This window comes from Eumetopias jubatus, unplaced genomic scaffold, assembly GCF_037043125.1.
Source record: "Eumetopias jubatus isolate StellerSeaLion01/CBP00866 unplaced genomic scaffold, mEumJub1_p1.0 scaffold_9, whole genome shotgun sequence".
Lineage (NCBI taxonomy): Eukaryota > Metazoa > Chordata > Mammalia > Carnivora > Otariidae > Eumetopias > Eumetopias jubatus.
Window position 1 is genome coordinate 109,952,410 of NW_028274815.1, and position 17,124 is coordinate 109,969,533.

Sequence of the window (17,124 nt, forward strand, 5' to 3'; positions counted from 1 at the left end):
AGTTTGGTGAATGATGGGGATTCAACAGGCTGACTTCCATCTTCCCATTTTCAGTACAAAGTTGATGCTCTGATCTCTGCAGGATATTGGCATTTCCTGAGGTATTAACAAATAATTGTAATTTCAACGACTGTCACTTCTGTGATTACTTCCTGCTGTTGTTACATTTCAGCTGCCGAAGAAAACCCGCCAAGGAAGTTCAAGAGCGCCCCTAGGGCCTGATGGTCTCGAAGAAGGCAGGAAATGGGCGAAGCAGGAACTGAAGGACTGTGACAAATGAGGGGCCTTTTAGACCTAAGGTGTAGAATTTCAGTCCAAAGGGAGTGACTGTCACTGGGGCTCCCAGGGTCTGGGAGAGTTTATAACCTGAGATTGGGGGTGGGGCAGGAGGGGCAATCAAGTTGGTACTTGAGAGCTTGGTAGGTTGCAATTTAGTCAAGAAAATCCTCTATTTCAAAGTCTAGGGCAGAAAAAAAGCTTCCAGGGCACAAGGACTGTCTTCCTCTGCTGCAATTAAGTGTCTCTGCCATTTACCCAGTTTCTAGCACATTTGTGAAAAAAATGAAAAGGCAGCAGGGAGGAGCCAGCGTGTGACCGGGAGTATGCTGAAGGCAGGACTGGGAGCAGGTGCACGGGACACGGGCCGCCGCAGGAGCTCAGGGATCTTGAGTGGTGCCTTGCTCGCATCGCCCACACCCTGGCCTTGCCAACACAGGCTGCAGTGGTGAATGTCACTCCAAACACCACGGGACACACTCACTTAGCTTCTGTTTAATTCTAGTCAAGATTTCGAACATTTATACATTTTTTTTAATACAAGTACATGCGAAGTTACAAATATAGAAAATATAAAGTACATGCATATTTCAAAGACCACGACAGATCATACAAAACTATTCAGTGCACATGTAAGCCTGAGGACCACGCAAAAGAGTTTTCTACACATTAAGTATTTAGGACCTTACAAAACCTGTTGTGCATTAGATATATCAGATGTTAACTCCTCTAACCAAAATTTCTAAGTCTGTCATACACAATATATATATATAATAACTTTTTTTTTTTTTTTTTTACGTCAAATACCCGCACAGTGCAAACCAGGAACATTGCAGAATGCTAATTTATCTGCTAGGTGACAATATTGAACAATCCAGACAATAATTTCACCTTACTTGAGTAACAGTTAACAGAATTCCTTTTTTCCACCCTGAATGGATATTTCTGTCATGTCCGACCTAATCTATTTTTTTGGATGGCCTTCCATTCTTTGATTCAAAAACCGATTATAGAAACTAGGACTTGACATAATTCTGGTTTTTGACAATTATGAGACAGCAATGAAAAAATGCAATCATTTTTCTTTTGTCTACTAATCATTTTCTCCATTATGCAATCCTCTAGGACGTTGGTTATTTTAACAGCTGCACCTTCCTCTGTGTCAAAATCATTCTGGTTTCCAGGTAATCGAACAAAGATTTGCTCTCGGTGCCCGGAAGGCAGTTCAATTTTTTACTGCCTTATCTATAGTTTAGATTATGAAAAAAAAGGAATGCCACATGTAGGTGCTTTACATGTCCCAAATGGGAGCTTGCCTCGAAGGGCGCCACTCCCAAGTATGGGATATTTTTTAGCATTTTCACACTGTTGGTTATGTTCATTCCCTGTGAAAACATCCTCTGCCGAGGTCTAGTGTTTCATGAATATTTACTCTAGATGCTATGGTTGCTGTGTAGCCCACACCGCAGAATGCAAACCATCATCCCAGTTCTCTGCCCTCTGGTGGGCTGATCCTGGGTCCAAGAGCGAAGGATTCCTAGTTTTGCTTTTTGAATGAGTATAATGTGGCCTCCTTTCAAATTTGGCAGAAATGCTCTTTGCACAGGGAAATGCGATCGGGTTCTTTTAGAACAGATGAGAAAAATTTCCCCAAGTTGCTATGAAATCATGGTTAAGATGGGGCATTAGTGTACTGAGCTCTAGCTGGGGAAGGAGCCAGAGGTTTTCAGGCAAAGGTATTTGAAGACTGTCTTGAGAACTGTTTTAGCCTCAACCTGCTGCACTAGACAAAAAATAAAAATAGAAAAAAAATAAGCCCTAGGTCAACTAATGATTTGCTGTTATTCCTAGCCCAGCACTAGCATGGGCCCCTGAAGGACTCAAATCACATGGGGGCTCGAATAAATGGCATCCTGGGTCTGCTCCACATTTTTCCAGGGCCATCGGGGCCAAGGGTATTATTAGCCTATGGGTGATAAAGAGAGAAGCAGGAATGAGACACCACCACTAAAGGGCTGTAGGTAGACACCCCCTCCCCCAACCTGTAAAAGATGAAGATGATGGAGAGGATGGGATGCTCATTCTCCTCATCCCACTATCAGGAGAATGAGCAGCGAGATGAGGAGGATCACAGGCGGGGGCGAGAAGAGGATGGCGCTCGCCCCTCTTTGGTAGTAAGCCTCGGACTCTCTCTGGTATTGGGTGACGCACATCTGCTCCACTACGCGCTCCATGATCTTCATGTCGGTCTCCGTGAAGTTCTCCCCCTTGGTGGTGGTGGTGACTGTGTGCTGCTTGACCGTGATGTTGACGCAGTCGTGCACGAAGTTGTTCTGGTTGCTGTACTGATCCACCGGCTTGTAGTACACTTGGTTGGGGTAGCGGTTCATGTTCTCACGATAGTAACGGTCCTCATAGTCGTTGCCGAAATGAATGAGGGGTCTGCTCATGGCACTCCCCAGCATGTAGCCACCCAGGCCCCCCACTACTGCCCCGGCTGCTGCGGCTCCTGCCATGTGCTTCATGTTGGTTTTGGGCTTATTGGGCTTGCCCCACTGACCGTGGCTGCCACCACCTTGACCCCAGCCACCACCACCGTGGGGCTGTCCCCAGCCGCCACCACCGTGGGGCTGACCCCAGCCGCCACCACCGTGGGGCTGTCCCCAGCCGCCACCGTGGGGCTGACCCCAGCCGCCACCGCCCTGGGGTGGGTAGCGGTTGCCTCCAGGACTGCCCTGCCCTGGGTATCGGCTCCCCCCGGTGTTCCAGCCTCCTCCAGGCTTCGGCCGCTTCTTGCAGAGGCCCACGTCACTCCATGTGGCCACAAAGAGAACCAGGATCCAGCTGCCGACGTGGCTTTTCACCATGATGACTTATCTGCAAAACGAGAAGGGTGTCAGTGTCCTACGTTTGCTGCATAATGAATGAATGCACAGCAAGGGCATCTGCAGGTCAGTCACAAAGGCTCCCCACTCTTACTTCTCCTTTGTGGCCCTTAAGACAGAAGTAATTTCAAATAAAGCATTAACAAGACTCTTTCTCCTTCTCTAAGGACAAATTTGACCTTAGGATCATTTCTGGCTCTATTTCCTGGAAACCTGATAGAGATGGAATGTCAACAATGTTGCTTATGGTACAAATAACTTGATTGATAAACTGCATCCCGGCTGGGTGAAACTAGAAACATCTGGTGGGCCTGCCATAGCTTTGAGCATCTTTAGGGCAGTGATTATTGTAACCAGGTATGTCCTTGTGGGGACCCTGGCTCCTGTGGGGTCTGGAGCCTCTCCAACAAAGGGAACCCTTTATCCACCAATATGGGTCTCACTCCCTTGTCCCCGAGCAGCCACTTGTGGGGGCTGGGAGTGGAGACAAGTCCCTGGCTGCTGTGTGGACTGCTATGAGGATCCTGTTGTATCCCCTTCTCGAACCTTCTGAGAACTTGGGGTGGCCCCTATGGAAGTCTTGGGAGTTAGGAAGCCCCCCAGTTGAGCTTTGCAGGAATTAACTTTGAAAATCGCTGGCTCATGTCTTCTTTTGTCTGTGGGAACTGGTGCTAGCAGGGAGGGTGTCTTGTCTGCTGCTCTCTCCTCAGGGGTCTGGGTGCTGCCTGGCAGGCACACAACAGTGACTTGTTCGGTAAAGGAATTAATGCCCTCTGAACAGATAAATGCCTGCAAGAATTTCCTCAAAGTACCTCTCAATACGGTATTTTTTGGAAACAGGAAACGTGCAAGATTTTACAAGCCCTCTTGTAAATTCATCTTTTATAAAAAGAGCCGCTCGAAGCGGGATAAAAATGCCTGTGTTCACAAGTCACTGAATGAGTTTTAGTTCAGCACTTAACGGCTTATGAGGGACTTATTTTCTCCTAACATTTGGTACCAAAGAAATACGTCTTACAGAAAAGGGCCGGCACAGTTCAGGAATCCACAACCAAACTAAGTTGCCCTGGATAATAATTTATGACCCTTTGCAGAATGTACACTCGTTAAACAAAAAAAAATCTTTCAGATGAAACACCTCCTTTACCCTGGATGCTCAGTTCGAAGGGCAGAGATCAAAGACACACAGACCTTCAGAGGGAGGAGAATAATGAAATAAGTAAATGATTCACCTTCCATTTATGCTTCTATCCTTATTGAAAAATCTTGGTGGCCACAGGTAAATAAAAATATATTTGAAAGTTATGAAAGCGTCAGCCCTCGACACAAGGGTTTGTAAAGAAAGAAAAGAAGAAAAAAAAAAAAGAAAGTTATGAAAGCAGGTTCAGCTGCTCAGCTCATGCCAATCCATCAGGCTTTCTGGAGGCTCTTCTGGGTCGGGTCAGAGGGGCAGAGATGTGCCGCCTGGCCTTACCCTCGCCTCTCGAGCCCCTGGTACTGGTCTCCTGCGGGCCTCTCCCTGCTGTACTCCCCACATGCTCACGGGCTCTAGCTCTCAGCCTCCTTGCTGCCCATGCCTTCACTCACACACCGCAGGGAACCGGACTAGGGGAGCGCCACCCCAGTCAACAGCTCCCAATCTAATGGGGTTTCATGTCAACAACTACTTCATTCACCCCAATGAGCCAAACCCAGCCAACACCCTGCAATTCTTTTTTTTTTTAAGATTTTATTTATGTATTTATTTATTTAAAGTAAACTCCATGCCCAACGTGGGGCTCCAACTTACAACCCTGAGATCAAGAGTCGCATGCTCCACCGACTGAGCCAGCCAGGGGCCCCCCAACCCCGACTCCAGAGTTATTCTTGAATTTCCTCTTTTTCACAGCACACAATGAATCTACCAGCAAATGTTATCGGCTCTACCCTGAAAATAAATCCTAAATCCTGAAACTACTCACATTTCCCAACACTACTTACCATCCTGGGTGAAGCGTCTGTTGCTTCTCATGGGGGTCTTTCAACAGCCTCCAACCAGCCTCCCTGCTTTTCCCCAGCCCCCACTGTGTGTTCTCACCTCAGCAGCCCAGAGGCTCAGACAACCTTTTTTTTTTTTTTTTTTTAATGTAGGTCACACCATGCCTCTTCCCTACCCCGCCAAGTGGCACGCGTTCAAGCTCAGGGTAAGACCCCAAGTCCTGACCGCGCCGCACGTGACCTGCCTCCAGCTGCCCCTCTCTCTGGCCTCCTCCTGCTCCTCACACTTGATAAGCACTTTCCCATCGCAGGGCCTTTGCACTTGCTGCTCCTGGGGCCTGGAAGTCTCCTCTTCCGGTTACTCGTATGGCTCCAGTCTGCTCTGATGACACCCCCGTGGGGCTGCCCGGGCCACTCTCCCGAAGTCAGCAGCCCGCAGCCTATCCCCTTCTCCTGCTCTTCTCCAGAGTGGGGATGCCTACCTGACGTCTGTGGTTTACGATTTGCTTACTGTTCGCCTTCCCCGCGGGAGTGCGGGCTCCCCCAGGGTGGGAGTTTTGCTTTGTTCACGGCAGTGGCCCTAGTGCCTAAATGGAGTGCCTGGCTCACAGCCCGATGCGATAAATGCGGAATGAATGGATGAGTGTGGAAACATGCGTGATAAAGCATCATAACCAAACTAAAAATTAAACTGTTACAAAAGTGAACCATATGTATGAATTTTCAAAACCCTCTTCCCTGCACTGGCCCACTGTCCCAACAGGTATAGTCCAGTTAGAGGAACATTGAGTTCATGTGCCATCTGCCACCAGCGAGGATTGCCAACATGGTCAGGGCGGGAGGGAGACACTGTTGCAAGGGGAGGAATGTGGAGGTTGGCTTTGAACATGCCTGGTCCGAGGCTGTAAGAGTCACAGCTCTGTAAGCTGTGGAGACATGTGAGCAGATGATCAGACCACCTAGAAAGGGAGGCAAAGAGAGGGCCTCGTTCCTCAGGAAGCCGGACCACGAGGTGGAAGGGACCACAGGGCATTCGGAGTGGAGACAGGCAGTGAGAGAGAACACCGGTGGGGCGCAGGGCGGGGGAGGGCGGAGGACTGCAGGGGGCTTCTCGGGAGAGGAGCCTGCATGTGTGGTGGAGAGGCAGACGGGGCCAGGCAGTAAAGGGCCTCACCAGCAAGATGCATGGACATCCCATCTTCCCTGGGACAGTTTACACCTGCTGTGCCTGGTGCTAATATTAATAGTGCCCTTTTCATTCTCAAGAGTGTCCCCGTGGGTTACTATATATAGCCTAATGATACGGCATGTTAAGTTGTCTGGACTTGATCCTGAAAGTACTAGGGAGCCAGTGAAGAGCTCTGGGTTCTCTTTGAGAAAGAACGTTGTGGAGGATGGACTGGGGTCTCTGTGTGCATGTGCTAGTCTCAAGGCTCCTGCAGGGACTGAGCTAGAGATGGCGGCCTTGTCAGGGAAGGACGGTCATGGATGGTCTGATTGGAAGGTAGCTTCTGGAGGGCTTGGTGTTTGATGTGGAGGGTGAGCGACTGGAAGTGTCAGGGTGGCGCCCGGATTTCGGGACCGGGCAGCTGCATGGATGGACACAGAATGGAGGAGGAGGCCTGGAGGGAGACAAAGGAAGGGCTCGGCTCTCATCCTCCCTCTCAAGCTATGTATGTGAGACGAGAGAGACCAGGAGGCAAGAGGGTGTCAGAGCTGTGGGCACGCGTTGCTGTTCGGGACTTCACTAAGGCCGAGTACTGGGTAAAGTTGGCTGACCACAGAATACATGAGGACAAGATCATTTTAGAATCACTTGAGAACAACAAAAGCAACACGGAGTTATGAAAAGTATTAAACATAGCAACTACATTTTGAAGTAGAGACGCATTTCTAAACACAAGAGGGACTCAAAACTTATAGGAGACCTTGGAGAATCTCTTCCTGCTTGTGATGAAATGAGGAAGATCTGGTATTATTGAATGCAAACCTGTCACTCTGCGAATTGGGCGACCAAGAGTCACAGACATCAAGTGACATACCTAGGATTACAGTGCTGGTGAGTGAAATTGCTGGGGATGGAAACGGGGTTTCTGAATTCCTGGAAAATACTCTCTGTCAATGGTCGGAAGATACTCTCTGTCAATGGTCGGAAGATACTCTCTGTCAATGGTCGGCTTGTGGCCCGATCCTCTGGTACATTTCGAGACATGAAGGGCAGAGCCGCCAGGCCGAACCATGCGGGTTGTCACTCCTTCGGGTCAACGTGGCCTTGGCCACTCGGTATGGCCACTACCAGAGGCGCCAGGAGCTGCAGCAGCTTCCAGATTGCTCCAGGGACCAGGACCCGGACCCCGGTGGCGCCTCCAGCTCTAAGTCTGACTCTACAGCAACGAGCACGTGGAATTTGACCCCCAGAGGGAGCGTGATTTCTGCAGGACTCTCTCCTCGTTGAAGAAGGATCCCTGCATTTATCAGAAAGATGCCACCTTCTATCAGAGAACAGCACTGTCCTCGGAGAGCAAGGAAGCGCCGGCAGCCAAAGGGAAGCAGAAGAAGATGGGGCCTATGTCCCTGTGGAAGGAAGGTTACCTTGGAGAAAGAAGGCAAACTCAGACGTGGAGACCTCCAATCAGAGATTCCAGCAGATCTCGTTGAAAAGTTATGTAGAAGCACAGAAACATCTCAAGGAAAGCTTCTGGGCATTGGTGGAGGGTGGAGGGCAGCGAGGGCAAGGACATTGCCAGGCAGGTGGCTTTGGGGTTACTGCAGAAATACACTAACGCCAGGGGGAGAAGCCCCAGGGGGATGCTGACTCGCTGGAGTGGCTGAAGGGGCAGAAGGACATTCATAGCCCTGACACCCCGAGAGAACTGGCCCACCTGGAGGAGTACTGGAACAACCCAGAGCTGGAGGAGGCGAGCAGCACTCCCTGAAGAGAACCTGCTTGTACAGGTCAGAGCCGGAGCCGCTGCAGGACCAGGGGCTGTAGAGCCAGAGGCCCAGAACTCTTAGAAAAAGAGGCAGATCTTCAAGTCACTTTGCCCAGAGGAGTTGGATCACGGAAGCCACAGAGACAGAAAGCCAGCCCACAGAGGGTGCTGCGGGCACCTAATGGGGCCGGCAGAAAGCTGCCCCACCACAGGAAGGGGCGGGTCCTGTGTCACCCACCCAGAAGCCAGTCCCCTCCCAGAGGTGGAGGAGGGGCAAGGAGGCATATCTCCTGGGCCCCAAGGTGACACTTGATAGACGTGAGTTTAGTTACCAGAGACTGCTGACCTTTGGCCTCAACGCCAAATAGCTGCACTTCTGCCAGTTGGGCAGGCAACAGAGGAAGCAACAGGGTCCCAAGAGCGGCCCCTGAGCTCCAGGGAGTAGGCAGGGGCCCTGGGCTTCCTCCCCTCTAGTCAAGCCCCTGGACGCATCTCTCTCCTGCACTATGTAGACACTGTGTCTGCTGTGGGCAAAGAAGTCCTCCTTTCTCACAGATGTGGATGCTGAGGCCTGTCTAAAAAGTTTCCCCAGCATCTTACCTTGAGACACACCTTGGCCCCCATCCCTCAAATGCTGGGCCCAGCCAAAGCCACAGTCAAGTTAAATGGCTTTATTAGCCCCCAGGGGCCACTGTTCCCCCCTACCACCCCCAGACCTTGGCCGAGTAGGGGCTTTGGGACCAGTGATGGGCACAGGTGGTCCAGTGCAAACTACAGTACTTGAGTCAGGCCCTGAGTGGGTGTCCGGGAGCCCTCCCTCCCTGCCCTGTGAGGAAGGCCCATCTGGAAGGAGACAGGGGTACAGGCTCTGGCCCTGTCCAAATGACCCCAGTTCAGAGGTTTCCGGGACCAATCTCAGCTGTGCTTGTCAAGGGGGTGAGAAGGGGAAGACCCATCACTTCCAGATTTCAGGCTCCCACACCCAGCATGACATAAATAAAAAAATAAATAGTGAAAAACAAAACAAACAAAAAAGACATTAAGTATTTGACAGAGGTCACCTATTTAACACTAAAAAAAAAAAAATACTCTTAGCAGACTAGGAATAGGAGGAGACTCCCCTAACTTGATAAAGGTTATATTAACAAAACCAGCAAACATACTTGGTGGATAACCTCTGAATGCATGTCCTTTAAGATCAGAAATAAGACAAGGATGTCCATCATCACAGGACTGGAGGTCCTGCCTGATGTCATAGGCAGAGACAAAGAAATAACCGGGGCAAGAACTGCAAGGAAAGAGCTAGCCATCATTATTTGCAATTAAAGTGATCACACACAGAAAACCCAGCAGATTGGTCAGAGACGACAAGAGACCCAGTACTAGAGTTCAGCAAGGCTGTGGGATATGAGACTGGCCTAAAAAAATCAACAGCATTTCTCTACACCAGCAATAATCAACTTAGAAAAAAACTTAAGAAAGAAGATAATCCTGGGTGGCTCAGTTGGTTAAGCGTCTGCTTTTGGCTCAGGTCATGACCCCAGGTTCCTGGGATCAAGCCCCGCATTGGGCTCCCTGCTCAGCGGGGAGTCTGCTTCTCCCTCTCCCTCTGCTGCTCCCCCTGCTTGTTCTCTCTCTCTCTCTCTCTCTGTAAAATAAATAATAAAATCTTTTTAAAAAAATAGAAAGAAGATAATCACAATAGCAAACCAAACTGTAAAATATCTAGGACTTAACTGAGAAAAAAAATAAGACTTGAACAAAAATAACTCCAGTAAAGACCCCTGAAGATTATCTGTAAAAACGGAAAGGTACTCCATGGCTTTGACTGGGATGACTTAGTATTAGAAAGATGTCTGTCAATTACCTCCCCCTCAATGAACCTGTCATTTCAATAAAATGCCAATCCAAAGTCCACCTGGGCTTTTTGAGGAGTTCAATAAACTTACAAGGTGAAAGGAATGTCCATGAATATCAAACTCAACTTTGAAAAGGAAGAGAAAAGAGAAGGGAATCTACTGGATCAGACCTTAAATCCTACTACAAAGCCAGAGCAATAAAGACCACACAGTCAAAGCCTAGGAACAGACCAACCAGCCAAGGAGAGCAGAAGGGCACATTCAGAGATAAGCCCTTGTATATATACTTTAGTAGGGACTTGATATACAATAAAGCAGCCACCACAAATCAATGGAGAGAGGAAGGCTGTTGAGCAGATGCTTCCGGGAAACTGAAGAAAAATAAAACTGGATCCCCTACACCACGTGCAAGAGTGCACTCTAGGTGGAATATAGACCTAACTTAGAAAGGGAAAAGCACATTGTTAGAAGAAGAAACTACAGGTGAACGCCTGTGTGACCTGGAGGAGGAGTGGCCGGAGGGCTTTTAAAACAAAGAGCACAAACCAAGAGGCAAATAAGAATTTTATGACATGAAAGTTAAGGATTCTTGTTTAATGCTATGAAGGACACTACGGACAAAGTTAAGAGGAGTACATAATGGTAAAAATGTCTGTAGTATTTACGGCCAACAGAGGATTCATTTCTAGAACCTACAAGGAATTCTTAAAAGCAGTAAGAAATAGTAATAAGACAAAAATAGACAAAAGGGCCAAAAGATACAAAAACTGATAATTTATAGAAGAGGAAAAGCCAAAAGGGCTTGAAAAGATATTCAAAATCATTAATCAGATAAAATGGGGCCAAAAAAAATGACATATCACTTACACTTATCAGTCTAGTCAAAAAGAAAAAAATAACCAAACCAAAACCACAAAAGAGTTGAGTGATGCCAAGAAGGCAGGGTGTGCAAATAAAGGAACCCACCTAACTATCAAAGGAGTGTGGGAGGTGTAATTGAACAGAAAGAATGAAAATAAATTAAATGATTATTCAACTCAAAAAAAGAAGAAAACAGAAAGAGAAGATTTCAAAATAAAGCATCATAGTTATAAAGAAATAAAAGAGATGAAAGTAGAACTTAAAACCCAGGAAAATGAGGAATTGCTAAATAAAATCAACTGACTTAAAAATGCAATTCACACACAAACACACGCCACTACATAGCTCCACATGGGGAATGGGAAAGGCCACATAACCTTAGAAAGAGAAGGCTTTAAAAGGGTAACCTCCTTCCAAATGCAAATGTGTTTTATGAATTAAAAATCCATGTGATATGGGTTGCTTTTCTGTTAAAATATAAGTTATAAATATTGACTTTAGAATTAATGCAGTCAACAAGTATTTATGGAACAACTAATATGTGCCAGTTTTTAAATACATAGAGAACTTGAACTGACCATGAACCATGAAAGAAATGGAGGAAAAAGTTGTCCTAAATTACATATTACTATGTGGTATTATAGTACAATAACATATGGATTCATTCGACAAATATTTAAGTGTCCTCTAAGGTTCTAGCATTGTGCTAGTAGTGGCTGGGGACACAGATGGTGAGTAAGATATTTAGCTTGGGGGTGATGCCATCTCCTGAAATGAGGGAGACAGGTAGAGGGCCCCACTTGGGGAGAAAACCGGGGGCTGTGGTTTGGACACATTAACTTGGCTATTACCTAGGAGACATTCAAGTAGGAGTATCAATTTAGGCAATTGTTTTTAAGAGTCGGGAACTCAGCAGAGATAAATGTCAGGGCATCTTCCCCTGAGAAGCGGTGTCTACAGCCAAGGGCACAAGGGGGCAAGAGCTGAGATTGAAACCCCAGCATTTCAAGTGCAGGGCTCACGCCCTTAGGCACCCGGCCTCCACCAGAACGGATGCCAAAACCCAAAAGAAAATACCACCCAACTGATTTTAACAGTTTAGTAAAAGAAGAATACACTGTGACCAATAAGGATTATTTTAGGAATGCAAGGATGGCTCAAAATCAGGAAATCTATGAATAGGTTAAGATGACAAAACAATAAGATTCTCTGCAGATACTGAAAAGTTTTCAATTAAAATCAACCTCCATTCTTGATTTCTTAAGTTTAAGCTGTTAAAGTTTCTACAGAACTAGCAGGCAGTCCCCTTCCATCAAGAATTGCCACCACAAACACATGGCTTATATCCCATCTTAATGGAAAAGGAAAGGCGTCCCATTTGTATAATGAACAAGTAAAAAATGCAAGTTGCTGTGATTTTTAGATTGTTATGGAAGTTCCAGCCAAGTACAATCTTCTATTTGGAAAATAGGCCCAAAATGTCTTAGAACAATAAGTGAGCTCATTAGGTGCCAGTTTTTGAAATCAATATGTAAAAAACCAGCAAGTCCCCAGATTAATCGTAATTAGTGAGAAGATTTAGCACGGATGAAACATTCCATCCCTGATAATGTTCCATATTGCCACTCCATCCATTATGGCAATAAAAAATTTTTACAGTATCTAGGATTTAACCTAAAAAGAAATAGGACTTGTATGAGGAAGGCTAAAGAATTTTACTGAGAGACGTGAAGGAAGACTAGAAAACAACAACAACAACAAAACCCAGGCATACTATGTTTTTGGTTGAGAAAACCAATATTGAGAGATGTCAATTCGTCTTCAAATAATCCATCAAGTCAACACACTTTCAATCAGAATTCAAACGGGATTTTAAAGAACATGATGAAATGATACTCAAAATTAAGAAGTCAGAAAAAAAATCATTGAACAGGAAGAAAACCTAGGGCACGCTTGGCCTGCCAGCTATCGGGATACACTGGAAAGCTACACGAGGCATTATTAAGATCACGTGGCACTGGTGTATGAACAATGGCAGAGCAATGGAACTTGACAGAAGGTACCAGAAAGATCCACAGATTATTACCCTGTTCATCCTACTTCCATTTATACATGGGGATAAGGCAGAGCTGCTAGGAACTAGCTTTATGGTCTCGTGCCAAGGGCTGAACTTCTAATACTTGGAACATGTTATAACTTGAAACTTGATTGGTTAAATTGGGAAGTGACACCAGCTTTTCCCACTGCCCAGAGCCCCCAGGATAATTCCCTGTCTTTCCAGGGTTAGGTGGAACCTTGTCATATTCTAACCTTTTTGAGGATACTGCCCCTTCAAGAATCTGATCCAAACTATACAACATTTTGCAAAACATTTTGGGATGTGGGGTTGCATTGGTCCCCTGAGGCCCAGGCCTGGATTGAACAGGGCAAGGACCCCCAACCTGGTCTATCATCTGAATGACTTGAAGAACTTTTTAAAAAGCAATGTTGCTGGAGCCTCTCCTGGGCCAAGAGCAACGGGATCTGGGGATCCATAAAAGCTTCCCAGGGGACTGCGCTCCTAACCAGGCTTCAGAACTAGGTCCTCAGGAACACAACACACAATACTTAACCACATTTATAATGCTTCTCATGAAAGAGCACACTTCCCTTGAAGCGATCACATGATAGTTTATCAGTAATAAGTAGAACATAGCTGAAGAAAAAGGATTAACAAATTGCAGAGGGAAAAAAAAAATGCTCCCGACTGTAAGCGCTGCCAAGCACCGTGCTCACTCGAGGATTATCTTAAATGCAGCACCATCCCTGGGTTAGATGCCGGTGCAATGTGAATGCTTAATACAAAGCCGTTCACAGCTGATACAGTTGCCTTGGGAGAGGAAATAAGATCCCAAAGGCAGAAAAGAACAAGTAAGATGGAACTACAGCTTCGAAAAACTTTCACCTCATAAAACCTTTCGTCACCTGGTGGACAGTCACCTTCGGCGTTAATGTGGTACAGAAACGTTATGCGATTACTGTTTTATTATATTATTTTTTAAATGGCAGCTTCCTTATGTAATTCAGCCTGATTGTAGAGAAAGCTGTGACCCTGTCTCGATTTTGCAAGGATGATGCAATGGTAGGAGTTACATATATAGACCCAAGTGGCCTCCCGAGCAGGGGCCTGTGATCACAGCCTTTCCAGAGCCTTATATTCTCTGACAGTTGGGAGATTTTTCAACCATCAGAAGACCAGAGATTCCACAGGGTACGTACATCTGTCGTGGTTCAGCTGAGCTGGAGTTGTGTCTCTGAGAAGACAAAATGCCTCGGCGTGGCTGAAATGACTGTTTTCGAATATACTCAGGAATCCTTAAAAACAACCACAAAAAAGAAAAAAACTAAAATTGATAAGTAAATCTAAGAACTGATTCCTTAAAAGAAAAACCTAATATATAAATTGCTTAGTCACTAATAAATCTATTCAAGAAAAAAATGAGACAATATTTGGGAAAAAAAATGAGGTCATATAAAAAAAACAGCAAACAGGACACAGAGGAAACTGTGGGTCCGTATCATCTAAAAAATTGAGATATGTGACCTATTTAAAAAATTGCATTATTTAGTAAAAGCAATGTACCAACAAAAAAGAACATGAACATCACCTCTCACTTCTGTTAAAATGTCCATTTTTTGGTGCTTTTCCAAAATTCGGATTTTCCACACATGCATTCACTCGAGTAAACAATTTAGAAAACTACTTTGTCAGTTTCCCCCATATATCAGAGGCTCCAAAATCATGACTTCTGATGGTTACATAATGCTCCTACCAGTTACTGTGCCATGATTTTCTGAGCTACTGCCCTGCTGTTGTACATTCATGTTGTTTCCCAGTTGGTCCTAATTTTAGATCATTCTGCACCAATGTGTGCCCACATATGGCTTTTTTGTTTGCTTGTTTCTTCCATTGCAGGTAAATCCCCAGGGGTAGGGTTTTCTGGGTCACCACTTTGAACTTCTTAATGCATTGCCAGATTGTTTTATAAAAAGTGGGTAGTAATTCACAACATCCCCAGTGGGGTGTGAATAGGAAAAGAATAAAGGTATACACACCAAGGGTCAGTTTTACCGAGTTAATCTTGGCAACAAACTCGGAAGTAGGTTTCCCTTCCTCTATTTTGTGAATGGACATGAGCAGGATTAGGAAATTAGGTGACCCGCCCGGATGTCACAAAATCAGTAGCAGAGCCATCTTTCTAACCCCAATACCCCGCCACATCCTCAGATAACTGAACATGCACGTTTGATGGCAACTGCCTTATAGGGGTTGCTGTTACTACTACTTTGAGCGTTTTTGTTCATTTAGTAGACGTGAAACGACAATACAGACTTGCTTTCATTTGCATTTTATTCTGCAAATGGTTCATCATTTCACCATTTATCTATTATAATCTTGACATTTTCCTTTTACAAGTATGAAAAATTTGTGTCAGATACAAATAAGATACAAATCACATCCTAGCTCTCTGCTTTCTTTCCCTTTCCAGCTAGTTCTTTTTCATTTTAAGAGCTCCTCGGTGGTTGTGTAGGTTAAATTGTTCCTTTTCACCGGTGATTTTCCTCTTCCTTCTTAATAACGTCAGAGAGAGTTGTTCATTTTTCCAGAGGTCTGACCTTTTTTATTCAATTTTCTGTTCCTATTTTTTTCTGGTAATTTGATTTGTAAAAATCTTTAATCCTGTTCCACCTGGAGTTTTTCGCAAGGAAAAGGGAAACATCTCAAATGCTCGGCATGTGGGGAACTGTTTATTAAACCGTGATGCTCTATGCGAAAGAAAAATACGCAGCCGTGAAGATAATCATGATCAGGGCGCAGGGGACATCTGTCCCCGGAAGCCTGGCACTCGCGGGCCGGAGGGGGAGAACGCGGCCACCCCGAGGCCCCACCCGGCCGAGGCCCCGCCCACGCCCGCCCGCTCGGGGGCCGCTCCGCCGAGGGCTAGACCACAGCTGCCGCCTCTCCGGAGGAGTTCGCCGGGGAAGCGGACCCCCAGGCACCCCGGACTCCTCTCCCGCCGAGGCCCTGGCCCTGGGCGGGCGCCCGCTCCCCCACCCCCACTCCGCGCACCCTCCGGGCGTCCCCGGCCTCTGCCCGCCGGCTGGGAGGGCGACCAACTGGCGGGCGGCCGGGAGCCCCGCGACCCCCCGGCTCGTCTTCCCGAAGCCAGGCGCGTTCGCCCGGGGCGATCGCCCCCACTTCCCCGGACCTTCGGCCCCTCGGGCCGCGGACCTGCGTAGGGGAGGATCAGACCTCGCGGCACACCGCCACCCCTCCCCAGGGGCCCGGCCAGCCGCGCCCTCCGCCCCCATTCCCAACCCGAAAAGCAAAACCAAGCGCCGTCACCCGAAAAGCAAAACCAAGCGGCGTCACCCGAAAAACCAACGCGCACCCTGGGGCAGGCCGGACGCGCCACGCGCCCGCAGGGAAGCCCCCTCCCCTCCTCACTGCCAAGGTCGGCCCCCGGCTCGCGCTGTCGGGTTCCGCGGCGCCCCGCCGTCGCCCCCCAGGGCTCCGGACCCCCGCCCGCGCCCTGCGCTGCGAGTTGAAAAGGCCACCCGGCTGTTTACCTGCCTTCTTTCGAGAGGAGAAGCTCGCAGTGCCGGAGCTGTCAGCGACTGGCGCGGAGGCTGGCGACAAGCACCGCCCAGGAGGAGGGCCGGGGGCGGGGAAGGGAGGCAGCGGCGCTTGCGGGCCGAGGTCGGCGCGCGGACCAATGACCACGCGGTCTCGCGCGCTCCCGTGCTCCCGCGGGCGGTCGGTGGGGGGTTACGAGAAAAGGTGCAGACCTGCCAAGAACCCCCGGGCGTCTGAGTCGCCAGTGAAAACGGGTTGGGATTCGCTTAAACTCGCACCGGCTGATACCGCCTCCCGGTGTCATCACTCCCTGACGTTGCTCATTGACTGTAAAAATCATCTTTAAAAAGAAAATCGGCCCGAAGCCTCAACTCCCCCGTTACATAATGGAGAAAAGGAGACGTTAGGGAATGAGAAGGCAATTTTTGGAACTTTGGTAGCCAGAAATTTCTAAAGAGGAAAAGATTTTTGCTGCTTTGGATTGAGCCCAGTATTAATGAATTTTCACATAAATTCTTAAAATTGGAGGCCTAGGAAGGACATTGGCCACCACCCTTTCTTTCATTGACTCAGTTTCTGCTCCTTATTTTATGCAGGAGAGATGATTTAGAGAAGACCTCCCAAATGAGGTCTTAAATGTTAAATGTACTCCATTTAACAAGTCCACTCACATTACCTGGGGTACCTTGTATAAAACAGAATGGTGTGTTCTGGCT

General features: G+C 47.3%; 1 protein-coding gene across 2 annotated transcripts; it reads right to left on the reverse strand.

Moving 5' to 3' along the window:
• Window positions 1-750: 750 nt before the first annotated feature.
• Window positions 751-16,472, reverse strand: PRNP (prion protein (Kanno blood group)). 2 transcript variants are annotated; one of them, XM_028118859.2, is made up of 3 exons: window positions 16,402-16,472; window positions 14,050-14,145; window positions 751-3,153 (listed from the first exon to the last, which is right to left on the reverse strand). In XM_028118859.2, exon 3 carries the CDS (start codon window positions 3,141-3,143, stop codon window positions 2,364-2,366), a length of 780 nt encoding a protein of 259 aa, XP_027974660.1. In that variant the 5' UTR covers window positions 3,144-3,153; window positions 14,050-14,145; window positions 16,402-16,472; the 3' UTR covers window positions 751-2,363. The 2 variants fall into 2 exon arrangements, with proteins under 2 accessions (XP_027974660.1, XP_087882837.1); XM_088026711.1 differs by having other exon boundaries at window positions 16,406-16,464.
• Window positions 16,473-17,124: the final 652 nt, after the last annotated feature.

Coding starts and splice junctions, on each gene's coding strand:
- PRNP (XM_028118859.2), bottom strand. CDS start 3,143: ATGGTGAAAAGCCACGTCGGCAGCTGGATCCTGGTTCTCTTTGTGGCC.